At 48.1% G+C, this 20,166-nt stretch overlaps 1 protein-coding gene across 2 annotated transcripts in view; it reads left to right on the forward strand.

Moving 5' to 3' along the window:
• Positions 1-20,166, forward strand: part of LOC120954942 (protein kinase C, brain isozyme-like) — a 58,945-nt gene that overhangs the window by 11,453 nt on the left and 27,326 nt on the right. For both annotated transcript variants that reach the window (XM_040375304.2, XM_040375301.2), the window contains exons 3-4: positions 19,831-19,862; positions 19,951-20,033. In XM_040375304.2, coding sequence (XP_040231238.1) covers positions 19,831-19,862; positions 19,951-20,033 — 115 coding nt within the window. The remainder of the gene's footprint in view (positions 1-19,830; positions 19,863-19,950; positions 20,034-20,166) is intronic.

Genomic DNA, 20,166 nt, shown 5'->3' on the forward strand with positions numbered 1-20,166 from the left:
TTAGCAGCATTTGGTCCTTCGAACCGGATCCATAGCCTTACTGTTGCTTGCGCTTACAACGCAATTAAACGAAATTATTTTGTGGAACAAAAGCGCGCTTGCCAAAAGTGTTTAGTAGAGTGCTCTCACAAAAATGAACGTTTCCTCTTGTTTCGTTTTCACCGAGCAAACACTGATTAAACCATTCGCGCCGTTGTCTGCGAAGGCTTTGATTTGCACTTCAATCACGCTCGGTGGAAGAGTGCCATTAATATCCCAGCGAATGGAAAAGGGAATGTCTTTCCATTAGCAGCACATTTCGGCGAAACGCCACTGTTGTGATCCATCGTAGAAAGGGGGGGAATGCAGATGAAACAAAAGGATACGTACGTCCATCTGTGCAAATGTGCAAACATTACAAGCTGTCTGTCGATCTCGGCCCAAAGGAAATGGTGAATATTGACAGCAGAAGAGCAGATGGACGGAATAGGGCATAAGAGAGAGAAAAAAATGGAGCATCAGTATTTCGATTGCACAAAACGTGCTCCACAAGGGTCCATGGTGGATGCAGTGTGCAAACCATGCCACAATATGTACACATTGTTCACCTACACCATCATTTAGGTGGCAGAACGAAGTAGCAGCAACGGAGAAGAAGGAGGTTGAATGGATCATGTCTCACGATGGTCGCCTTTTATCGCATTCAGCTGACAAGCAAAAACAAAAAAGAAGGTTGTTACAGAAAGGGAATCCTCCCCAACTACCCGAAAACCTAAAAAAAGCTGCCAACTTGGGGCATTTATAATGGCTGCAGCACTCTCAGAAGCGCCTATAACTGACGGGCGAACCATCAAATCAATTTTCCGAAAACAAAGGTACAGTAAATTCCCACTGCACACTGGTTCGGTGATTTCTGGTACGGTACGTGACGCTCGCTGGCCACCGTCAGCATCATCATCCACGCTGCACATTCTTTCTGACCAGTCGTCATCACACTCTCGAGCAGACCGAGCTGTAGCACATTGTGGTAGTTTCTGTGGAGGACCGCAAAGAGCCGTGGAACGTGGTCGTCGCGCCGTGGTTAAGCTGCTGCTGTGGGACGAATTTTCTGCTATGCGAACATTTTTTTGCACCCCCCTCCCCCCCACTCCTAGCCTCCAACCCCCACTGTCACTGTTTGTTTTCAGTGCGGGTGGTGGGTAGAAGTTCTTCCTTTCTAAATGGCCTTTCAATGAATGTGATGTCCTGTTTTTGTGCCTCCCAGGAGTACACCACGCCGTACAACATTGCGGACGGTCATATGTGGTGTATGCTTCGTAACATTGCGCGAAGCGATATGCTTTCCCTTCGTTGAATGTGTCCCTTGCCTGGCACGAGCGCTCTGTTTGCAAGGCTGGCAAGATGTATGATAAAAGAAGAGAGAGAAAGAAAGAGAAAGAGAGTGATAGAGAGAGTGTTCCGAGAATGTGCACCAAAAGTAGAACGAAACGTAGCGGACAGGAGACGAGAAGCGCCTAGCCGAGCAGGGCACACGTTAGCACAGTAAAACGGAAATGGACGGTGCAACACGATGACTCCAGTCTTGAAAATGTGTATGTATGTGTGTGTGTGTATGTGACCATGCCCGTATGCATGCCCCAGCCATTTCGGTGCGGATGCATCGCTCTTGTTTCAGGGTTCGTTTTCTCTCTCTCTTTGTTTGTTTTTGTTTTGAAAGACCGACCCGGACCGACCGGCAGGTCCGAAGGGTAGGCAGGTCGGCCATGTCGGTCAGGCCGCGGACGCAAAGGCAATCGATATCCCCATTTTCCATCGACACCGTGTTTGTGCAGCTTTCGGTCTCGGGTTTGCAGCTTTTTTTCCCTCTCTCTATCTCTCTCTCTTTCTCTATCGCTTCAGCTGGCACTAGGGAGAGCTGAAGTATGTGTCAAAACAATGGAAAATGTTTCATGGTGATTATTTTGCAGCGTATTTTTGCTGTGCTTGTGGGTTGTATGTAGAGAGTGGAATTTCTGCAATGGAGGCACTATTGTCCCACCGAAAGCTACGATTGCTCGACAATGGGAATGCTTTCTAGTGTTTTCGATGGTAATAAGATGTTAAAATAAAGGCTTTGTGATGCAAATTGCATACAGCAAGGCAAAGAAACATCAATACGCCGCAAAGTATGCAATCTGTGTGACATAATGAGCGTGTTAGGTTTGCCCACCGTTCTGCAACTTGTTGAAGTGTCGGCTAGAAAACAAAGTGGAAGCAATAACCCTGTTGCTAAAACTACCCTAACCAGCACACATATCGGATTGATTGCAAATTGCCTTGCAAAAATAAAGATGTTGCAATTAGTACGCCTGCCCGGGAATGTTTTCACCTGCCAAAGCCTTTACCTGCCACCAATCGATACAAGCACCAACAGCACTAGCATGAAGAGAAGCAGCCTGGTTCTGGCGTGTTGGGTTTGTAGAAAAAGTTTTAATAACTTTCCTAACACCCCGTTGTGTTACCGTCTACCCCCTTCACCCAAGAACCGATCCGAGGTGCATTGTGTCGGGCCCCGTTGTACAGCAGCGAGGATAAGTTCATTAAAATCTGAGCTAACAGTTTGGTTTTTGTGGTTCGGCTCTCGAGGAAAAGTTTTATCATCCCCAACATTGGTCGAAACTGGCTGCCTGCGACGGAAATGGTCTGGCAAGTTTTACACACACACACACACGTACACACATACAGACAGTCGGCAGTTGGTGTGAGGCACACGCTGCTGCACGATGCACAATGCCACCTCAGCCTGACCTCAATTTTAATGTGTGTGAGAAACAGGGAGCGCGTTTATGTGGTGTAGGCTACGGTGGTCGGGTACGGTGTCCTTGTTTTAGAACAGCCAAGAGCTGGCCTCCTGCCGGCACCGGAACTTTCCCCCCCCATCGATGCCGACGAGTCGATGGGGCTAATGGCGGATTGTTGTTTCTCACGCCGGCACGGGTGGGCGCATCCTTGCGGTGTACATCCGTTTTGCTCCGGTGCAAGATGAGATTGGATGCATGCCGTGAATCGATGACCTCAACCTTGCCGAGCAGGCAAATTAAACTGTTGAACATGGCGATTTGCCTCCTGTTCTCGCTGGAGCAGATTGCTGGTTGTGTTCACAATCTGAATCTACCGAGCGTGCACTCGAGCGTGTGGGCTGATCTCTTCTCTTGCCTAACCGTTCGATCTCGATGCGCGCATTAAGAGGTGAGATTAGTGTTTGTGTTTTTTTTTTTTTGTATTTGATATCTAGCAGGATCTACCGGTTTCCACTGGGTGTATGTGGCTTCGTCTGACGTCAGGAACGTGTTGCATCGAACAACACCGATATCGGTACACCGGCCGACACATGCGACCGTCCTTATGATGGACGACTTGCTCTGGATGTCCCTGGAAATCTATGTACACGACGTAGCAGTAGCACTTGAATGGGGTTAAAAATATTGAGCACAGCGAAAGCATGCAGGAAGAAAATGTAGCACAGAGAGAAAAAAAGCTGTCAACCTGTCAAGTGACGTGAAATCTTTCGCTCTCCTTTCACGTTCACGCGCGATCGTTCTATCTTTCTATCGTATCGTCCGCGCAGCCGGGAAGACGAGCCTTTTTCGCTATCCCGTCGTCTAGGTCGCACCTGTGGCAGAAGCCGTACGCAGGGTGGCCAGTAAGTGTGGCCTCGTGTGGCACGTCTTCCCGTTGGATATTAATCAATGTCGGATCTTATTTCATTATACATTATCCATTTCCAGAGATGAAAGTGGTCGCACACTCGGGGGGCTGTGGGCATGGTGCCGGGTAGTGTGGTTTACTTGAGTGGCGGCTCTGGTAGCGTGTGCTGCTGCTGCTGCTGCTGTGGGTGTGTCTCCTGTACGACGCGCTTGCGACTATAAATAGCGTCAGGCGAAGTAACATCTTCCATCAATTAAACCGCGAGCCGCCGGAAAGGCAAGTGATGTTGGCAACAGAGCAGGCAATGTAGCAGGGGGAGAGCGGCGATGGATGCAAAGTGGAGGGGCGAAAGTCAATCGCTGATTGGTGGTTATTTGCTGCCGGCGCGAAGGCAAATATTGTTACTGCCCTGTGTTTGTTTGCACTTGTTGAATAATAAGCACACGCCGATCGTTTTTAGCAAGATAAAACGGATGAATTTGAATGTTGTAGCATCAGCGGGAGCGCAATTTTATGCTTTATTATGATAGCGTTTTTCCTCCACAGCTTGCTTCATCATGAACTATTTAATTTTTATTAAAAACTGGTTTTATAGTGAATTTGTCTGCTTATCCAGCAATGTTTGATAAAACGGCTCCTTCCTTTGTCGCTGTAAAGCTGTCCTTCGATGCATTGCTGATAATCGTCCGGCATGGTTCAGCATGAGCATTGCGGGAGGGTGAAAAAAAAATTATCCCTTCCCAAAACCTCCCCAACCAGAAGTCATGTGGTTGATCCTAAAATTAACTTTATTACCGTAGCGCTCTACCGTACGCCACGGCAGCCTTATCGGGCGCGCTGCACACAGCGTCAGGCCGAACGGTAAAGTTGAACGGTAATGAAAATTCCTTTCCCACGGGCACCTTTCCCCAAGGGGAGACCGTTGGTCCCAGGAGCGAGCCCGAAACGGCAAGGTGCACCCGTGGGTCACCAAATATTACACGACGACAGGGGAGCAGCAGAGCAGAGCCCCAGCGACAGCGCGTGTGTGTAAGTGCGGCTTTCGATCGATCGGAAAGCCAAATATCTTCCCACCGCAAATGCTTTCTCCAACGTTACCATCTTAGTTGTGCATCTCGTTCGCGCTCTCTATCTCTCTCTTCTGAAACCCCTGGTACTGGTTAAGAAAGGGCGGAAAGTGGGTAAAAGCAGGAAGAAGCCGGGGGGAGTACGATAGTACGATGTCGCTGGCTTTTAACGATAAACGGTTAAAGCTGGTGCGGCGTTTTCGGGTGCCCGTGTGCCCCAAAGCACATCCGCAATCCGTGTGTGTGTGTATGGGGTGACTTTCCTTCGGCTTACTGGTTGATACACCCCAAGCCACAAGCACACACACACACACACAGGCAGGCAAACCATATTCTTGGCGGGCGCATTTTTTACGCCCGGCTAGGCGCCTCCATTTACGAGGCGAAAGCTTACGGCCGTTGCAGGATCGATACCGTTTTATCCCTCGTGCCCCTCGTGCTTTCCCTTGCCTGTGCTTTTCGGTGGCCAGGGCAACGTTCTGCTGTGATCTGATTTTGGACTATGCAGGGTACTCCCCTTTATGCCCCGCCAAAAACCCCTCGAGAGACATTTTGGAGTTGAGAAGAGGAAAAGGAGAAGAGTTTTGGGCTGCCTGGGATCTGGTTAACCGGAAGCGGTGCTACCATCCGAAAATTTCAGCTACCAAATTGCCCCATCCCATCCAACAGGCAAAGTCACAGCGTGCACAGACAGATACATACAAGCGCTCACAGCTCGATCGATTCCCATTGAATCGCTGCCACAGCAGTAGCAGCAGTGAAACGGGGAGGCTACACAAGATAGCAAAGCCGTAATGATGGTTGCAACAAAATGGCCATTACACCGCAGCGAGTGAACGAGGGGCGGCAGTGCCCACCGCGTACCGTTTAACCGCTAAGCGGAGGGGGGAAATTGAACCCGCCCCGCGAGGATGGCAGGTGAAAACCACCCGCAAGGAAGCGGGCAGCGGTGCTGCAGCAGGTCAGAAACCTTAATCACCGAAACATCCAGGACCGAAACAAGGTCGGTAAGTTCGGCGGTTAAACACGTAGCAGCACTATCTGGTTGGCCCTCGGGTGTCCCTTTTTAGCTCGGACAGCGGAATGATAGCTCGTAAAAAAAGAAAACAGCAAATCGTCCCTACTCCTCTCGATCGATAGGGCTGACAGGGTGAAACAGAGGTGCTGCGGGGGTACGCTGACCACACACATACGCCTGGAAACACATCGAAACACACAAAAACACAGTTGCTGTACAGTTTTTGAGGCCTAGGTTCTTCCGGATTTGGGGTAAGAATGGAGAGGCAGCGAGCAAACTGAAAGGCTGTCGTGGTTTTGGTGATGATTTTATGACAGGTTAGAGCGACCGAAAGCAGAAACACAGCAGCATACATTTATGCTCATATCGTACAACGGTACAGGTTGACATATTGCGTTGGGTGGGACATGTTTTGGACGTGATAAAAAGCAGTTGGAGCTCAGGTACTCGTTTAATTTAGTGGAAAGTTTTGATAAACATATGGGACGTCCATTTCTGTAAATGTGTTCATATATTTAGGGTTTATTAAATGTAGCAAGGGCTAAAGTCTCGTGAGAATCATTATTATGTTAACTTGGGTGTATCTGTAAAGAGTATTTGAAAGAGTATGACTGAGGGAATAACACACGATGTAAGAACATTTTTGAAGTTAGGTCCTTACAATATGTTTGATACTGTCAAGATGTAGGATCATGTTTCAAACAGGCGCTGATATTCAGGCTTCTATTCCTGAACTATTCCTGGGAATCTATAACATCTTCCTGCGGAACATAGACCTCTAAGTTGCTTACGTAGGTGGAGATGTATGTTAAGATTGATGGACGATGGCACTTGTGACTAGTTCAGAAGACCAAAAAACTGAGAATGGATGTTCGGGATATAGCATCAAATGAAGAACAATATTCGAGAAGGCACTAGAAATCCTTCGAGATTCTGAAATCTCTTATTTGATCATTTCTACCAGATTTGTTGGAGTTGATATGCCATTTTGTACGCTTTTCATTGTGAAATTCGTGAAATTCTCATAACCATAGAACATTCTTTCAACTCTTTTAACACAAAGAAGCATCCAATAGAGTTGAGTTGATGTTTGCTATGACATGTCTTTCACACATGAATGAACATCAGTGATCTTTTAGAACCTAAAGGTGATAAATGAGCTGTTGAGGTTGCTCATATTTCAATCCCAGCGAAACATTGCTAACCAATTCAGTCAACAAACGATACAAGATACCAAAACGAGTACACTTCAGCTCAATTAGCAACACTCAACAGTTATGTCCCGCTCCAGTGTGGATGTCTGAGAGAGGCGAAGGAGAAAACAATCAACAAGGGCGTACTTTTTATTTTCCCATCCTCAACTCGTTACCTTCTCAATCGGCAACAACAGGTTTCTTTTGCTGACGACATCGCGCCAGGGCACTCAATCAAAACCGCACGCGGAATCCTTTTCGCCGCGTGGGCGAGGCGAGATGGTTTCAGCTGTCTCTTTTTTTATTGTTTTTTGGTTATGTCTCACCACGCCATCCGTTCAAACCTCGGCACTGATTTATTGCAGTGAAAGTGTGTCTGCGCGTGTGGAGCACATGTCCGCAATTGGCGTCGGGAAAGTATGTGCGATGGAAGCGAATGCGAGAGTCGATGGATGCCGAAGCTATAGGAGTGGGAGAATGAGAGAGGGTATGAGAGAATGAGATTAGCAGCAGAATCCAACGCTCAATGCTGTGGGAAAAATAGTGACGTCATCGCCCAGCAGGACATCTTTCCGATCCGATGGTTTGACCTTTCGAGCCCGTTCCGCGAGGGCAAGCAAAAGCGTGACGTCCGTCGCGTCTGTATGTGTTGCGGCATCATCGGTCCCGAAAAGCGAACCCATCTCGGCCAGATATTTATCCGTGGATTGCCGCTCGCTTTCCATTTTTCCTACTCAGAGCATTTTTCTCCCCCTGGCTGGCGGGCTTACAGTCCGTCGGCGATGCAACAGCGAGCGCCACACAAAATAGCAACCAAGAGTGGAAAATGGATCGCTTTGTTTCGGCGAGAAAGCTCACCATGCAGGCAATGGTGTAGCCCGCTAGGTAGCGGGAGGTGAAGTAGGATAGTGGCAAGGCGAGAACGAGATGCGGACAAAAACGGCAACAATCGGAAAACGACGCCACATTAGGATGAATGTAAGGCAATAACATTTTTCTTCATAACCGAAGGATTTTATGATGATGTTTTCTTGCGCTTGTGTCTGTTTTATTGCGTCTTATTAGAAGGGCGAGAGAGGTTGGCTTCCGTTACCTCTGTTACCCTTTGCATGATGGATTTCCCCGATCCCTCCTGCGCTGTTGATTTGATTGCAATACAAACACATTAATTCAATCGACGTTCGCTGAAGGAGTTGTTTTCATTTTCGGCGTAAGGCATAAAAGGATCCCTTTTTGTTGGTTTGTCGGTGGATTGCTCTTCCCACCCACACACACACAAGAGCCGCTTGATCCGTACGATAAGATGGCGAGCAAAAGAAGAAACAGAAGCTGATGGCGAAGATCCTTTTATTTATGTTTACCCCATTTATTTATCTTAATATTTTCGTGCACCTCTGTTTCGCGCTTCGTGTGGAGGTGTTGTTTTTTGTTGTTGCGGTAGCTCCTTCACAGCCTCGTTGTGCCCCGGCGGCAAGCGTTGTCCTTTCAACGGCAATATCTCTTTCTTTCTCTTGCTTTCAACCGCCTCTCCCCTGCTCGAGGGAGACACAGGTTCCATCGGTAAATGTCAAATTTAAATGCGATACAGCACATTTCCCGGAAAAAAGACGACGGGTACGGGCATGACGGATAAAGGTCGCGCGGATGTTGCGCAAAACCCCGGCTGCGATGAATTTTCGGGATGATGATCGGGGTGGTGTTGGTGGTAAGATTAGCGGTGGTAGTTTTCCTTTCGCCCCAACACGCCAGTGTGGGTGTAAAGAGGGCGGAAAGATGAGGCCGTTTGGCTTCAACATTTGGCTCGTTTGGCTGCGTCGTAAGCAGATCGATCGGGGGTGGCTCGAGATGACCTTTACGCGCGGTGCAGGTGGTGTGGGACAACTTTCTGGAAATAAGACGACCTCCTCCAGCACTCATTAGGCACGCGCTTGGTGTGGACATAATGCTGATAAGGATATACCGTGCAATCGTACGCGCATTCGTACGGCGAGATTGCGAGAGGCGCTCCAATAAACCGACCTTACGTGCCTACACCTACATCAGCGGCACCCACCGCAAAGGAGTCATGTTGTACCACGAAGCGATGTCCTCCAATTCCCCGTAATTCCTGTGTGTGCGTGGGCTTGCTCGGGCAACCTGTTGTGTTGTGCCGCTTTCGAACATCGGCTATCATCGGCCCAATCTGGCCCTGTGGACAAATAAGAGTGTTTTTGTGTGTGTGTATGAGTGCGCTTTCACTCCCTTGTTGACATTATCATCGTGTAACAAAGGCAGACAAGAGCAGATAAATCTCACGACGATCCCATCTTGGGTTGCTTCCTCGGAAGTTGACTTGTTATTGCGGCTCCGGGGAATGGAATCGTGGAGGGAAAGCATTCCCCGACAACATTTTCTCGTGCGGCTCGGCAGGGATTGAAAATACAGCTCAGTGTAAAGGTCGGTGGGGGTTCTGTGTGGGTTGGGTTGTGCAGCCAGTGTACGCCTAGAGTATTCCGAGAAGTAGACGAAGTGAACGCAAAATTCCAAAGTTAATTTCTGACCGATTGCTTCAGTTGACCGTTCTCGGGAAAGTGGAATCGATGGTCGGATCGGTTTCCTTTCCGCTGGAAACCTGTAAATGAGGGACCGGCATTGTACGCTGCTAATGGTATGGACACAGTTTGTGAAGATAAAAAGGCCTCAATGGGTCGTGACCGTCTCCAGCTTAATGGATACTTTGAATTGCTCGAGTCCATTAAGAGTGGACAAGTCAGTGTCTGGGCGGGAGCAAGATGGAATTTCGTACACTACCGAAACCGAGTCAAGCAGTTGAAGCAGTTCCTTAAGCGAGCTGCATTTATTTACAACTCACTGTGCTATTTCTCATTCAATATGCCTTTCGAGCATCACCTTCGAGCCTGGAAGAAGCTGTAGAATGTGCCCGATGGAGAAGAGCGGCGCTAGAAACTTGTTAGGAATTCATTAGAATTATCTTGAATCGTTTTTTCGCCCCCCCCCCCCCCGATATCCAACTCCAACTGCTGCTACCTGCACGGACTTTATCATCGATGCCTTCGTCTTCGTCGTCGGAACAACTGTTCCGCACTGCGGAAGAGTATTCCTGCATCGAATGCGAAGATGTGCGGAATTCGATATCGTTTGTGACGCCTTGCTCCATCCATCTCGCCTTGCTCAGTCGTTGATTTGATGGCCTGGTGTAGCTTTGCGATGCAGGGTGGTATTAAGCAACGAGGAGCTTCAGCTTTGAGCACACGGGCGCCCACTCGATGCCGGTGCCCCCCGGGGGAGGATGTCACCGATTTTGCAAAACCGGTAAATCAAGAAATGCTTGAGATTTAGATTACGTACCGGTTGCGGCTTTGGATTGTGTGCTTGGCAAGATTGAACAGTGCAGGGTGGAGAGAGTTGGGGACGCACGAGCAACAGGGGAAATCACAGCTATCGGAAACCGAACCCTGGGACAGGGAGGTTCTATTGAAGATCGGTATCAGTAATCAATTTGGTTCAATGTACCTCTCGTTCTCTCTCTCTCTCTCGCTCCGTGCGAGATGCAGTTTCGACCTCAACGTCCTCAGGAAAAGCTCAAACTCTCGAGGCTTTGTGATATTGAGCCGTAATGGAGCGCGCAGTAATCGAGCCCGAAGGTGTACGTACTGTGGCAAGGGGAGTTTGCAATTACAGCTACAATAGAGGGAAGCTTGGTTAGATTGTTGCTCGGAACAAGCTCTTACGTTGATGCTTGTTGCAATCTCCTTAGCAGTACGTTGCTTGGTGACTTCAATTTTCGTTCCAACTGGCACACAAGTTATGTTATTACTAGAAACCTTCTGAATGGAACAGCAGAGATCCAGCTATGGGATCTCCTTGTTGTGGAGCATGTTGTTTCACAATTTAAGAAGTGCCGTTTTTATGCCGTATCCTATCCTATTTATAAACCCGCTTTGATCTCGAGCGCCCTTGGATGGTTGGGCTTTTCAACAGCTTTGATTCCGCGAGCCAAACCCTGGGAGCCATGGGGCAGACATGGGAGTTGTGTGGCGTGCACCTTAAATGTTCGCAAACACGGCTGAAGAGCGATATGGAAATAGCTTGTACTCAGTCACAGGAATGAAATAACAGGCTGCCGGATGGATATCATGTTCTGATGAAACGATGGACGGAAAAAACGCTCAGAGAGAGAGAGAGACGCCCATCACAAGGACGGATTGCTGTTCTGTCCCTACCGGTTTGATTGGTGGGAGCCGCTTCGTCCACACTGGTCGAAAAACGAACCCGGCGGGAGCCAATATTCTATTTCCATCCCGTGCTCTGTGTGGATGGTCACCATCGTCCTGGTTCAACAAGTTTTTCTACCAATTCAACCAACGGCGGCACCCTTCTGCCTCTAGCAATGCTTTTCATCTCATCTGTTTTGCTGGTTGTTGTGTTTTTTTTCGCTTTGGATTTTGATGTTGGCTGTTGGACGAAAGGATTCGGATTGTGTGAGGGAAAAAGTATACGCCCAGAAAATGGCCCCGAAGGCTGGTTCTCAGGAGTGTTTTGTTAGATCCGGGGACGTGCTGGCCCTGCGTGGCTCCTCAACCCCATATCGAACATGTAGTTCGTCACAGGACACCTCCCCGGTGGTTCCCCGTAATGGGTTTTGATCTGAAACAATCACCTGACATATTTTCGCTCCCGGTTGGTTCTGCCTTTGCATACTTTGGTTTGAGGTAGGCCATGTTTAGGGCAGCGCGGACACGAAAAAAGTGTTCCCAACTTTTCCCCCTACACATCATCGTCCCCCATCGGTATCGAGTTGCCTTTCATCTCATCAACCTTCTGGTTGGGTTTAAGCCTTCCTGTGTTTGCCGTGTGTGCTCCAGAGGGTGTCCCAGGCAAATGGTAGGTCTTTTTTCAGGGTTCGTTTGGTGTTATAACTCGGTGGGATGGGTTCAATCGGTACTCTGCTCAGCGTTGGCAAGCTAGAGCTTTGCCATTAGTTTGTACCGCAACGTTTGGAAGGTAAATGAGATTCTGATCGTCGTTACCTTGGGATACGTGTGTGTGTCTGTGTATGTACGTGTGTCGGAAGTTGGCACCGAGCAACAGTTTGCTGGCTTCTGTCAAGGGAGCCACCTTTAACGGTTCAGTGACGGTCCGCCATGCCATATCGGTTGGAATCAGTCAGAATGGGCGATGAAGCTTACATAACATACACACACATACACGGTACATGGAAAGCGACGAGGGAAAAAGAATGTGACCGAACGAAGAACTGCAAACTAAAGTTCCATCCAGTGTGACATGACGTGTTGTAGACGTGTCACGCGGTTACGTACAAACACACACACACGAAGCGGCCATGGTTAATGCGAAAGCTTTTCGGTGCCATTTCTCCTGCGTCATCGGAACGAGCGCAGAAATCCGGTTCGAAGGACCAAATGATGTTTGTTTCTCCCAGGCCTGCTGTTGCTGCTGGGGGAGCTTGTCATGTACGGGCCCGGTGGGAAAATTCAACCGGAACAATTTGAAATGGTTCCGTTTGGCAGATGTGATGACTTCGTTGTTTTTTGTTGTTGTTGTTGTCGTTGTGCTATTTTACACAATTTCATGGAAAAGCTGGTAAAAAGCTTAAAAATATTGTTTCCCCTTTACGATGGACTGTTGGTTGAAGGCCCCAAAAACTACAACATTGTCCCATGGCACGGACGCCACTTGATAAAGGTGAAAATTAAATAAAGCGACAAATTTGAACTTCATCGTCTGCAGACCAACTTCACTTCACAAGCACTAGTGGCCGTCCGAAAAGAACCACCGACTACAATGCTCCCATGTTACCGTATGCTGTGTCCGTGGCATTAGCGAAACTTGTTCACGCGTTGGCTCTCCATTTCCTGGTTGTGTGTGTTTGTGTGTGCCGAACATGTGCAGGACCTGGAGCACGTAACCGACTCTCCAGCATTGTACCTTATTTAATAATAAATGGAAACGGTGCACAGTTCGAAAAGAAATGAATTTTCAGCTTCACCGTAGCATCCGTCCTTGCTGGCTCGAGTTTTCGATGTGCCCAAGCCGCCGGTAAGCTTTCTTTCTCTCGGGGGAGAGTTTTCGCGCGTCGACGACGAGCTGTGGCTCTTGGTGGCTCTGTTTGAGGGGTTGCGGGCGACGTCTGTTGACGACGAAAATCCTATTACCTCGTGTGGCGGTGTGACGGTTTTTTTTTTGGAGTGGAGCTTTATGTTTTCCCCGTAGTTGGGCGCGGTGTGCGCGGCAAAAGAGCTCGAGTGATTTGGAGTGTAAATTATTCTGGCTTCCTTACGGTGGGTTTCAGCGAGCAAACATTCCACCGGTGCTCCGGTACGATGCAGTACGTTGGTTGGTTGGAAAAGAACGGATGGTGACGGACGGATATTCGAGAAGCCAAAGTGCCAGAGCAAGCGATTGGTGATGGGCTAGGTGTAAATTCAATCATACTCGGTGTCGCACTCGTGCAAACGCTTGCCGACACTGGATCGGTTCGGGGTGAATGGTTTTAATGAAATTTGTCAACATGCCAACATGTTGGTGGGAAGGCGGGGGATGCAGGTGGCTTTTAATTTGACTCGGGCAGGATTCTAAATGGCAGAGGGTTTAGATGCTCCAGCGTTTTATATTGGAAATAATTTGAATGATCTTGAAAGAACTCTGTGCAGTTTTGTGCTTTAAGCGCCAAAAGGTACGCTTTTCGGAAGGTTAAAAGTTAGCCAAAGCTCTAGCTTTCCGAAACATATAAGGTTATGTACTGAAAGACATAGCATCTTGTAACATTCACAACTGTTACCATCTTTCCTGGTGACAACCACAGACCCTAAACGAACGCTTGCCGACAAAAGCGGGGGAAAAAAGGTAAAAGTTTTATCCTGATCTGACATCGGTCATTCATCACGTCAACGCCTAAATACTCCTCGTGCGGCTGCTACCGATATCCTATGCTGCGCCGCTGGCCGTGTCAAGGAAAGAAAGAAAGCAAACGCCGATAAGAAAGAAACCCAACCTAACTGAAGTCTAAAACATGCTGTGCTGTAGGGTTTTCTGTTACAAAATCTCTCCCGAGACTGGCAGAAGTAGCAACAACAGCGAAAAAAAAGGAATAGGGAAAAATTTATGACACCGATAACCCGTCGTACTAGAACGAGGTGACTAGCACCTTCTGGTCATCAGCACAATCTTTCGTTTGCCCGCTTGTGGAGGAAGGAGCCAACAAAAAAAAGAGGGCAGACATTGTAAAGGAGCGCAAGAAAATTACCAATTTCGATAGAGACAGGGAAGGGCACACTGGCACAAAAAAAGTACTCTGCTTTCTAAATTAATATTTGTCAGCTCGATAAGAAGTCCAAGCGAGTATGACGACGAAGGCGAAGGTAAACATTTTGCGGAATTTTTGGTTTAGTAAACGAAGAAAGCACACACATTGAAAACACATTTCCTGGAAATGTTGATCTTGCTGAAGGGTGATGTTTCATGCACGGTTTCACATTGGTCAGGGCCCGGGTTCTGCAGGGACGTCCCCGATCCCGGGCGCACGTAGCGCTTATCTGCCGCTACTGTTGCCGCCACCTTGGGTAGTTTTGTTCTTTGAGCGAAGTTTTCCCTTGCCGCTGGTTGGGGTTTTGCGAGGAGGTCCCTGCAGGTGTGTTGAGGACCTAGGACGAAGCTATCATAGTATGAAACACGGAAAAACTCCTGGAACAGAGCGACGTATTCCCGAGAGATGGACTTTCCTCTTTTTTCTCTTTCAGAGTAAGCAAGCGAGGAACCTGCTTGCCTTGGGACCCTGCCCAGTGACGCAAGTGTTTGTACGGAGGTATTGGGCAACTTTTTCAACCACAGCATCATCTCTCGCTCTCTTTGTGTCTCGCTTGTGCACACACACACACACTGGAGGGTGGACCAATACACACACACAAACACACACAAACAAAATGCTGAAAACTTTGCATTAAAGCAAAGTTTGTTCTCCCACATGAACGGGAAAGGGTAATTCCAGCGAAAAGATACTGTAAAACACAATGCAAAAAGTGGCGCAAAGATTTGGTGTGGTTGTGTATGTACGTGTGTGTGTGTGTGTTCCCAAGAAGCAAACAGTTTTCCGGCTGGGTTGGTTTTGAGGCGGAAAGGCGTTGAGGTTTGGGATCATTTTTTTTTCACTCACATTTTGCACACGCAGGCAACAGTGTAACAGGTCGTTTCGTCACTGTGTTAGTCTTCAAGCGCATGAAACATGTCACAGAAAATAAGTGTGTTTGTTTCTTTCTGTTCTGTTATCCAACAACTTTTTATGTTCTGTTTTTACTATTTCAATGTTTTATTTTAAGTGTTATTTGATGTTTTTTCCTTAATTTGTTTTATACTTTAATTATCTATTGTAGTTTTCCTGTTTTCTCTCGTTTTTCTCCCACATTTCTATGTTTTCTTTCCCTTTCCGTGCGCCTCAACAACATCTTAATACATTTCTGAAACGTTATTTGTTATTCTGTTACCGGTTTTGGACAGCTATCAGCCTGTTCCTTATCACTCTGCCACGTCCTAAACGAAATAAAGCCACCGCTTCTCGGTCGGTCGGTCGGTGTGAAAGCCGTTTCCTATTAAGCGCTTTCGCCATTTCCCACACATCTGTTCCCTCCTTGTCCGGCCACCCCGTGGACTGGCTTCTTTTGTATTGCAAGCGTCTTCTACCTCCCCCCACGCCCCTCAATCGCCCGGAGGGCAACCACACTTTCCCACGACGGCTTGGAAAAAAACCACCCAGCCAGCTTCCATCAGCGCCAATTCTCTGCAGGCTTTTCTTTCCACTCATTGTGTGTGTGTGTGTGGTTTGCAAGCCGTTTTTTGCCATTTGTTTTGGTTGTTGTTGGCTTCCTCTGCCTGAGCTATTGCCTTTTCTTCTTCGCCTACTTCGATTGGGAGCGTCGCGGTAGAGGTGTAAGCCGTTGAGGAAAACAGGACATTGATGTAAGGAGGTTTGAGTTTGGTAGCTTTTTGACGTCTTGAAGGAGGGCGGGTCGGAAGGCGCTGTGGTGCGGTTGGTTCAATTTCCACCAAACCAAAGCAGAGTATCATCGGCACTGGTGCTTTTGGGAAGGGTGGTGGGTTTTTTTCTCACTCTCTCCTCCTCTCCTCTCCTTCTGAAACCCGGTTTGGAGGGGGAGAGAGTTTGGGAACCGATCCAAATTTCCTACCGCATTTGTTCGGCGGCGGGCAACACAACTTTGGCTGCCCTTCTTTTCGTCGCTTTACCGAGTTTCGGTTGATTTCCGCTGGGTAATGGATTCAGCATAGAGCTGCGCCGATCATACCGGGCGGGTGTTTGGTGTTGGTAGCTCAAAGGGCGGGTGTTTTCTCTTTCTTTTCGCGTTTAATAGCGGCAACAGTAGCAGCTGCTTGATAGCCGCCGGCTGCAGCAAAATGTTTCGGCCCTGGCCCGTTCGTCGTCGCCGTCTTGGTGGTGTGTGGCCCATGCTAACGTTGTTTGTCGGTGTGGTTTAGGAGGTTTTTTTTTGTTTGGTTCTGGGGGTTAAATTTGACTTTTCCACTGGTTCGGTTTGGGTGTTGTTTCGTTTTTTTTCGCTGCCTCAATTTGGTGCAAAGAAGAAAGGAAAGAAACAAACGGCCCTTGCAGAACGGAAAACTTTTGCGCTGCTGCGACGGATCAAAGTCTTTGGACGTTGGTAAAGGCAAGTGCAATAATTGTCGTTCGTGGCTGTAATAGTGCTGTTGTGCTCCGGACAGTGAGCGTGAACTTGCTTTTTTAAAATGATTTAGCTTGAGATTAAAGACTTGCAGGAGTTTTATATTAAAAATATTCAGCAAAACGACCACAAATACTTACCAGTGTAGCGGAGGCTCTAAAACTGTATCGATTACATCAGCTTGATCCGGCCCTAATATCGCAAGAGATCTTCTCGACATGGAACAAAATGAAAAGTTAATCGACGACACCGAAGAATAAGTAAATGGACTTTGGCGGACAAAAACCTCCGTCCTTCTACACACACACACATACACACAACTAGAGCCATAAATCAACCATCATAGGGGGGCGAATATTGAGCATGGAAAATCTCGCCGCAGCCGCGAAGAGCCAGTGTTTAATTTACGTCGAACTCGATATCCTTCGCATCGGACCATCATCCATCATTCGGGGGGTCGGGAAAAAAAGGGACGAGGGACGGGTTTTCTTTCCCCACTGGTACCGGTTTTGCCATTATCGCCATTGGCTGCCGGCGTGCCATTTCCATTACCGAATGGCCGTTACGCGAAGGATATTCGCGCAAGGTCGTCGCCGCGCGCACACCGCACATCCGAGAGTTAATGGGTTTGGGCATCAATGATGTGAACCCGGTGGGTAGGGGGAAGAGTGGAATGTGCGATCGAGGTAGATAAGTGCGTGAGAATATTCTACCCTTCTCTTCCCCCATTCCCACTCATTCCCCAAAAGGGCTGGTGGGATGAATTGTTAGGCAAGTGAAACCGAATAAATTACACGATTAAATATTCATTTCGAATTTCGATCTCGCAAGCAAGGAGACGAACCGGTGGACCCTCGGCGAAGGGCGAAAGCAATTTCGGGGCGCTGTCGTTAGGAATATTGATGCGGCTGACTTTGTAACGGTGTAAGGAGCTTTGCCCGGGGAGGGCCGGAAGGCCGAAGAGCCGAGGGGACCTCTTCACGCTACCTGCATTAATTCGTTTCCAGGTCGCACCTTTGTGCGTCTTATCTGTGCGTCCAGGTGCGCCCACCCCAAACCAGGCAAACGGGGCAATGATTGCTTTGCAATAAAACCCGGTTCGTGGAACCGGAAAAGTGCACACCCGGGAACCCGGGCGATGGGGTGGAAATTATGCGTGTAAATTATTGAACAAAACACACACGTGAACTCGTGACACTCTGAAGGGCGACAGACGCACGCTCCCGTTTATGCTTAAGCCATAAGGCTGCTGCAGCATCTGCTTCCGAAGCTGTTGCTTTATGGATGATGGGGTTTGATAGGCTTTTTGACGAACTTTGACGAGCCACTGGGTTGATGTCGTGTTAGAAGAAGGTGGTCCCCGGGTTGCTATCGCCGAAGAATGGAGAAGCTCATTTAATTTTCACGCCATAATAAATAAAGAGCAACCAGCGGCAGAACGTGGGTTGCCAAAATACCTTGCCGGTTAAGATGGCAACCAGTCCTCTCGATCTCGATCGGGATGGGCGTTTTGATGTGGAAATTATGTGGAAGCTATTTTGATTTGCCGTTGAACATCCGGAAAAGCAGCTTTTTCTGGTGCCTTCGACGACGAGATTTCGCGCTAAATTACGAGCTTACGAGTAATCGGCAACCGATAGGAAGGAAAATCGATTGGAAAGAGGCTTCCAGGACGGAGTCTGGTGCTAAAATAGTAATTCGCAGCTCAATCAACTCACCAAACGCTGTGCGAGTGTTTGTTTTGGGATGTTTGCTTGCGGCCTCCAAATACAGCCTACGCGCAGGGGGCTTTGGCATGTTCCGCTACAAAGAGCGAAAGCGGAAATAGGATTGATACGGGATCTGTCACGGCGGTTTCGGCCGTGATCGATTACACGCGCGCGTTTGGCGAGGTAAATATGAATTTAATTATGTGGTTAATGTGGGATTGGGTCGATGATATTGATGGAAAATTTCGCTGGAACAGAAAGAAAGGTAAATTTACGTTGACGAGAACGAGTAGGACCCTTATTAATTAACATAGAGGCAAGAAATAATGGCCGTTGAATCCGGTTCGAAGGACCAAAATAAATGGAAAGGAAAAACGTTGAAACTGATGCTGTTACTTTCTACAAAACCCTCATTGCGTTAGCTTAACCTTGCATGGTAAGTTCAACTGCCCCGCAAATGGAATGTGGTCTGTGGACTGTGGCCTGATGGAAAACTATTTTCCAGCTTGATGAACGAGCCAAAAAAAAGCCGAACGAGTTAGCGACCGTAACGGCTGTAACCAGATCGAGCAGAACGGTAGCTAGCAAAACAAACAGCAACACCGAGCGATGGGAGGGAGGGAAAAAACACGGCACCAGCACACCAAACCAACACACCGCAGCTGGGCCTCCGGACCGGAGCTGAGTGTTCGGAAAATTTAATTATTATGACAAACGGCGCGTCACAAACAAACGCTCCCGCAGCGAGCAGAGGGGCCGCCCGCCCTCGGGGTTCCCGCGGCCCCCACTGTCCACACTTACATAATATCACTTCATCAATTTTATCCAAATTCGAAGCAGTGAGGGAGGCCCAAGGAGGAGAGAAAACAACACAACAAACCGCCCAACCAAAACCCGAAGCCCGGAGGGAAAATCCCGGCTGGCGTGCGTGTGCGGTTTTGTCATGCCCCACGCCATGACGAGGATGATGATGGGGAGGTGGGGGGGGGGGCAAGGTTTGTTATGTTCCGTTTTTTCTTTTCCAAAAAAGGCGACCAACCGCGCTACTACCTGTAGAGTGTGGAATATTTTATTTAAATTTGTCCATCGATTGGGGCTGGTTTTCGTCGTGTGCCCTTGCGACAACGACTGTTGCGACTACGGCGTGTTCCATGGGATCGATTTGAGGGTTTTTTCGGGGTGAAATATTAACAAAACCCAAAACCGAACCTAGCACACACACACACTGATGAGTTGGAGGAGTTCTGGGGAACTGGAGGTGGAAATTTGTAGCGAGCGATAGCGCCCGCTTGACCCAACCCGATCATTTACAAAACGTTAAGCCACCATCCGGTAGTAAATTAATTATATTTTCATTGTTATCTCTTCTCCCAATCTCTCTCGTTTCATGCCACCATTTTCGCTCCATTTTCTTGACGGCGGCTGGGTGCTGCGGCGTTATTAATCGTATAACTTTTCCCACCACAGGGGCTTTGGCAAGCAAGGATTCCAATGTCAAGGTACGTACGGAGCGCAAAGCTGATCGAAACTGATTTGCGCGTTTCTTATTTATCTGTGATGTGATTGTTCTAATTTCGCCTCCAACAGTTTGTTCCTTTGTCGTTCACAAACGATGCCACGAGTACGTTACCTTCAAGTGTCCGGGTGCGGATAAGGGAGCAGATTCCGATGTAAGTACGGGCCGATTTAGGTCCCAGTTTTGTTCGTTTACTTATCTATACCTCGTTTTAGTTGATGATTTATTTTAATAATAATGCCGCTTTTGAACCGTTTTAGATAATTTAAGATTTACTTTACCTTTAC

The sequence above is a fragment of the Anopheles coluzzii genome, chromosome 3, assembly GCF_943734685.1.
Source record: "Anopheles coluzzii chromosome 3, AcolN3, whole genome shotgun sequence".
NCBI lineage: Eukaryota > Metazoa > Arthropoda > Insecta > Diptera > Culicidae > Anopheles > Anopheles coluzzii.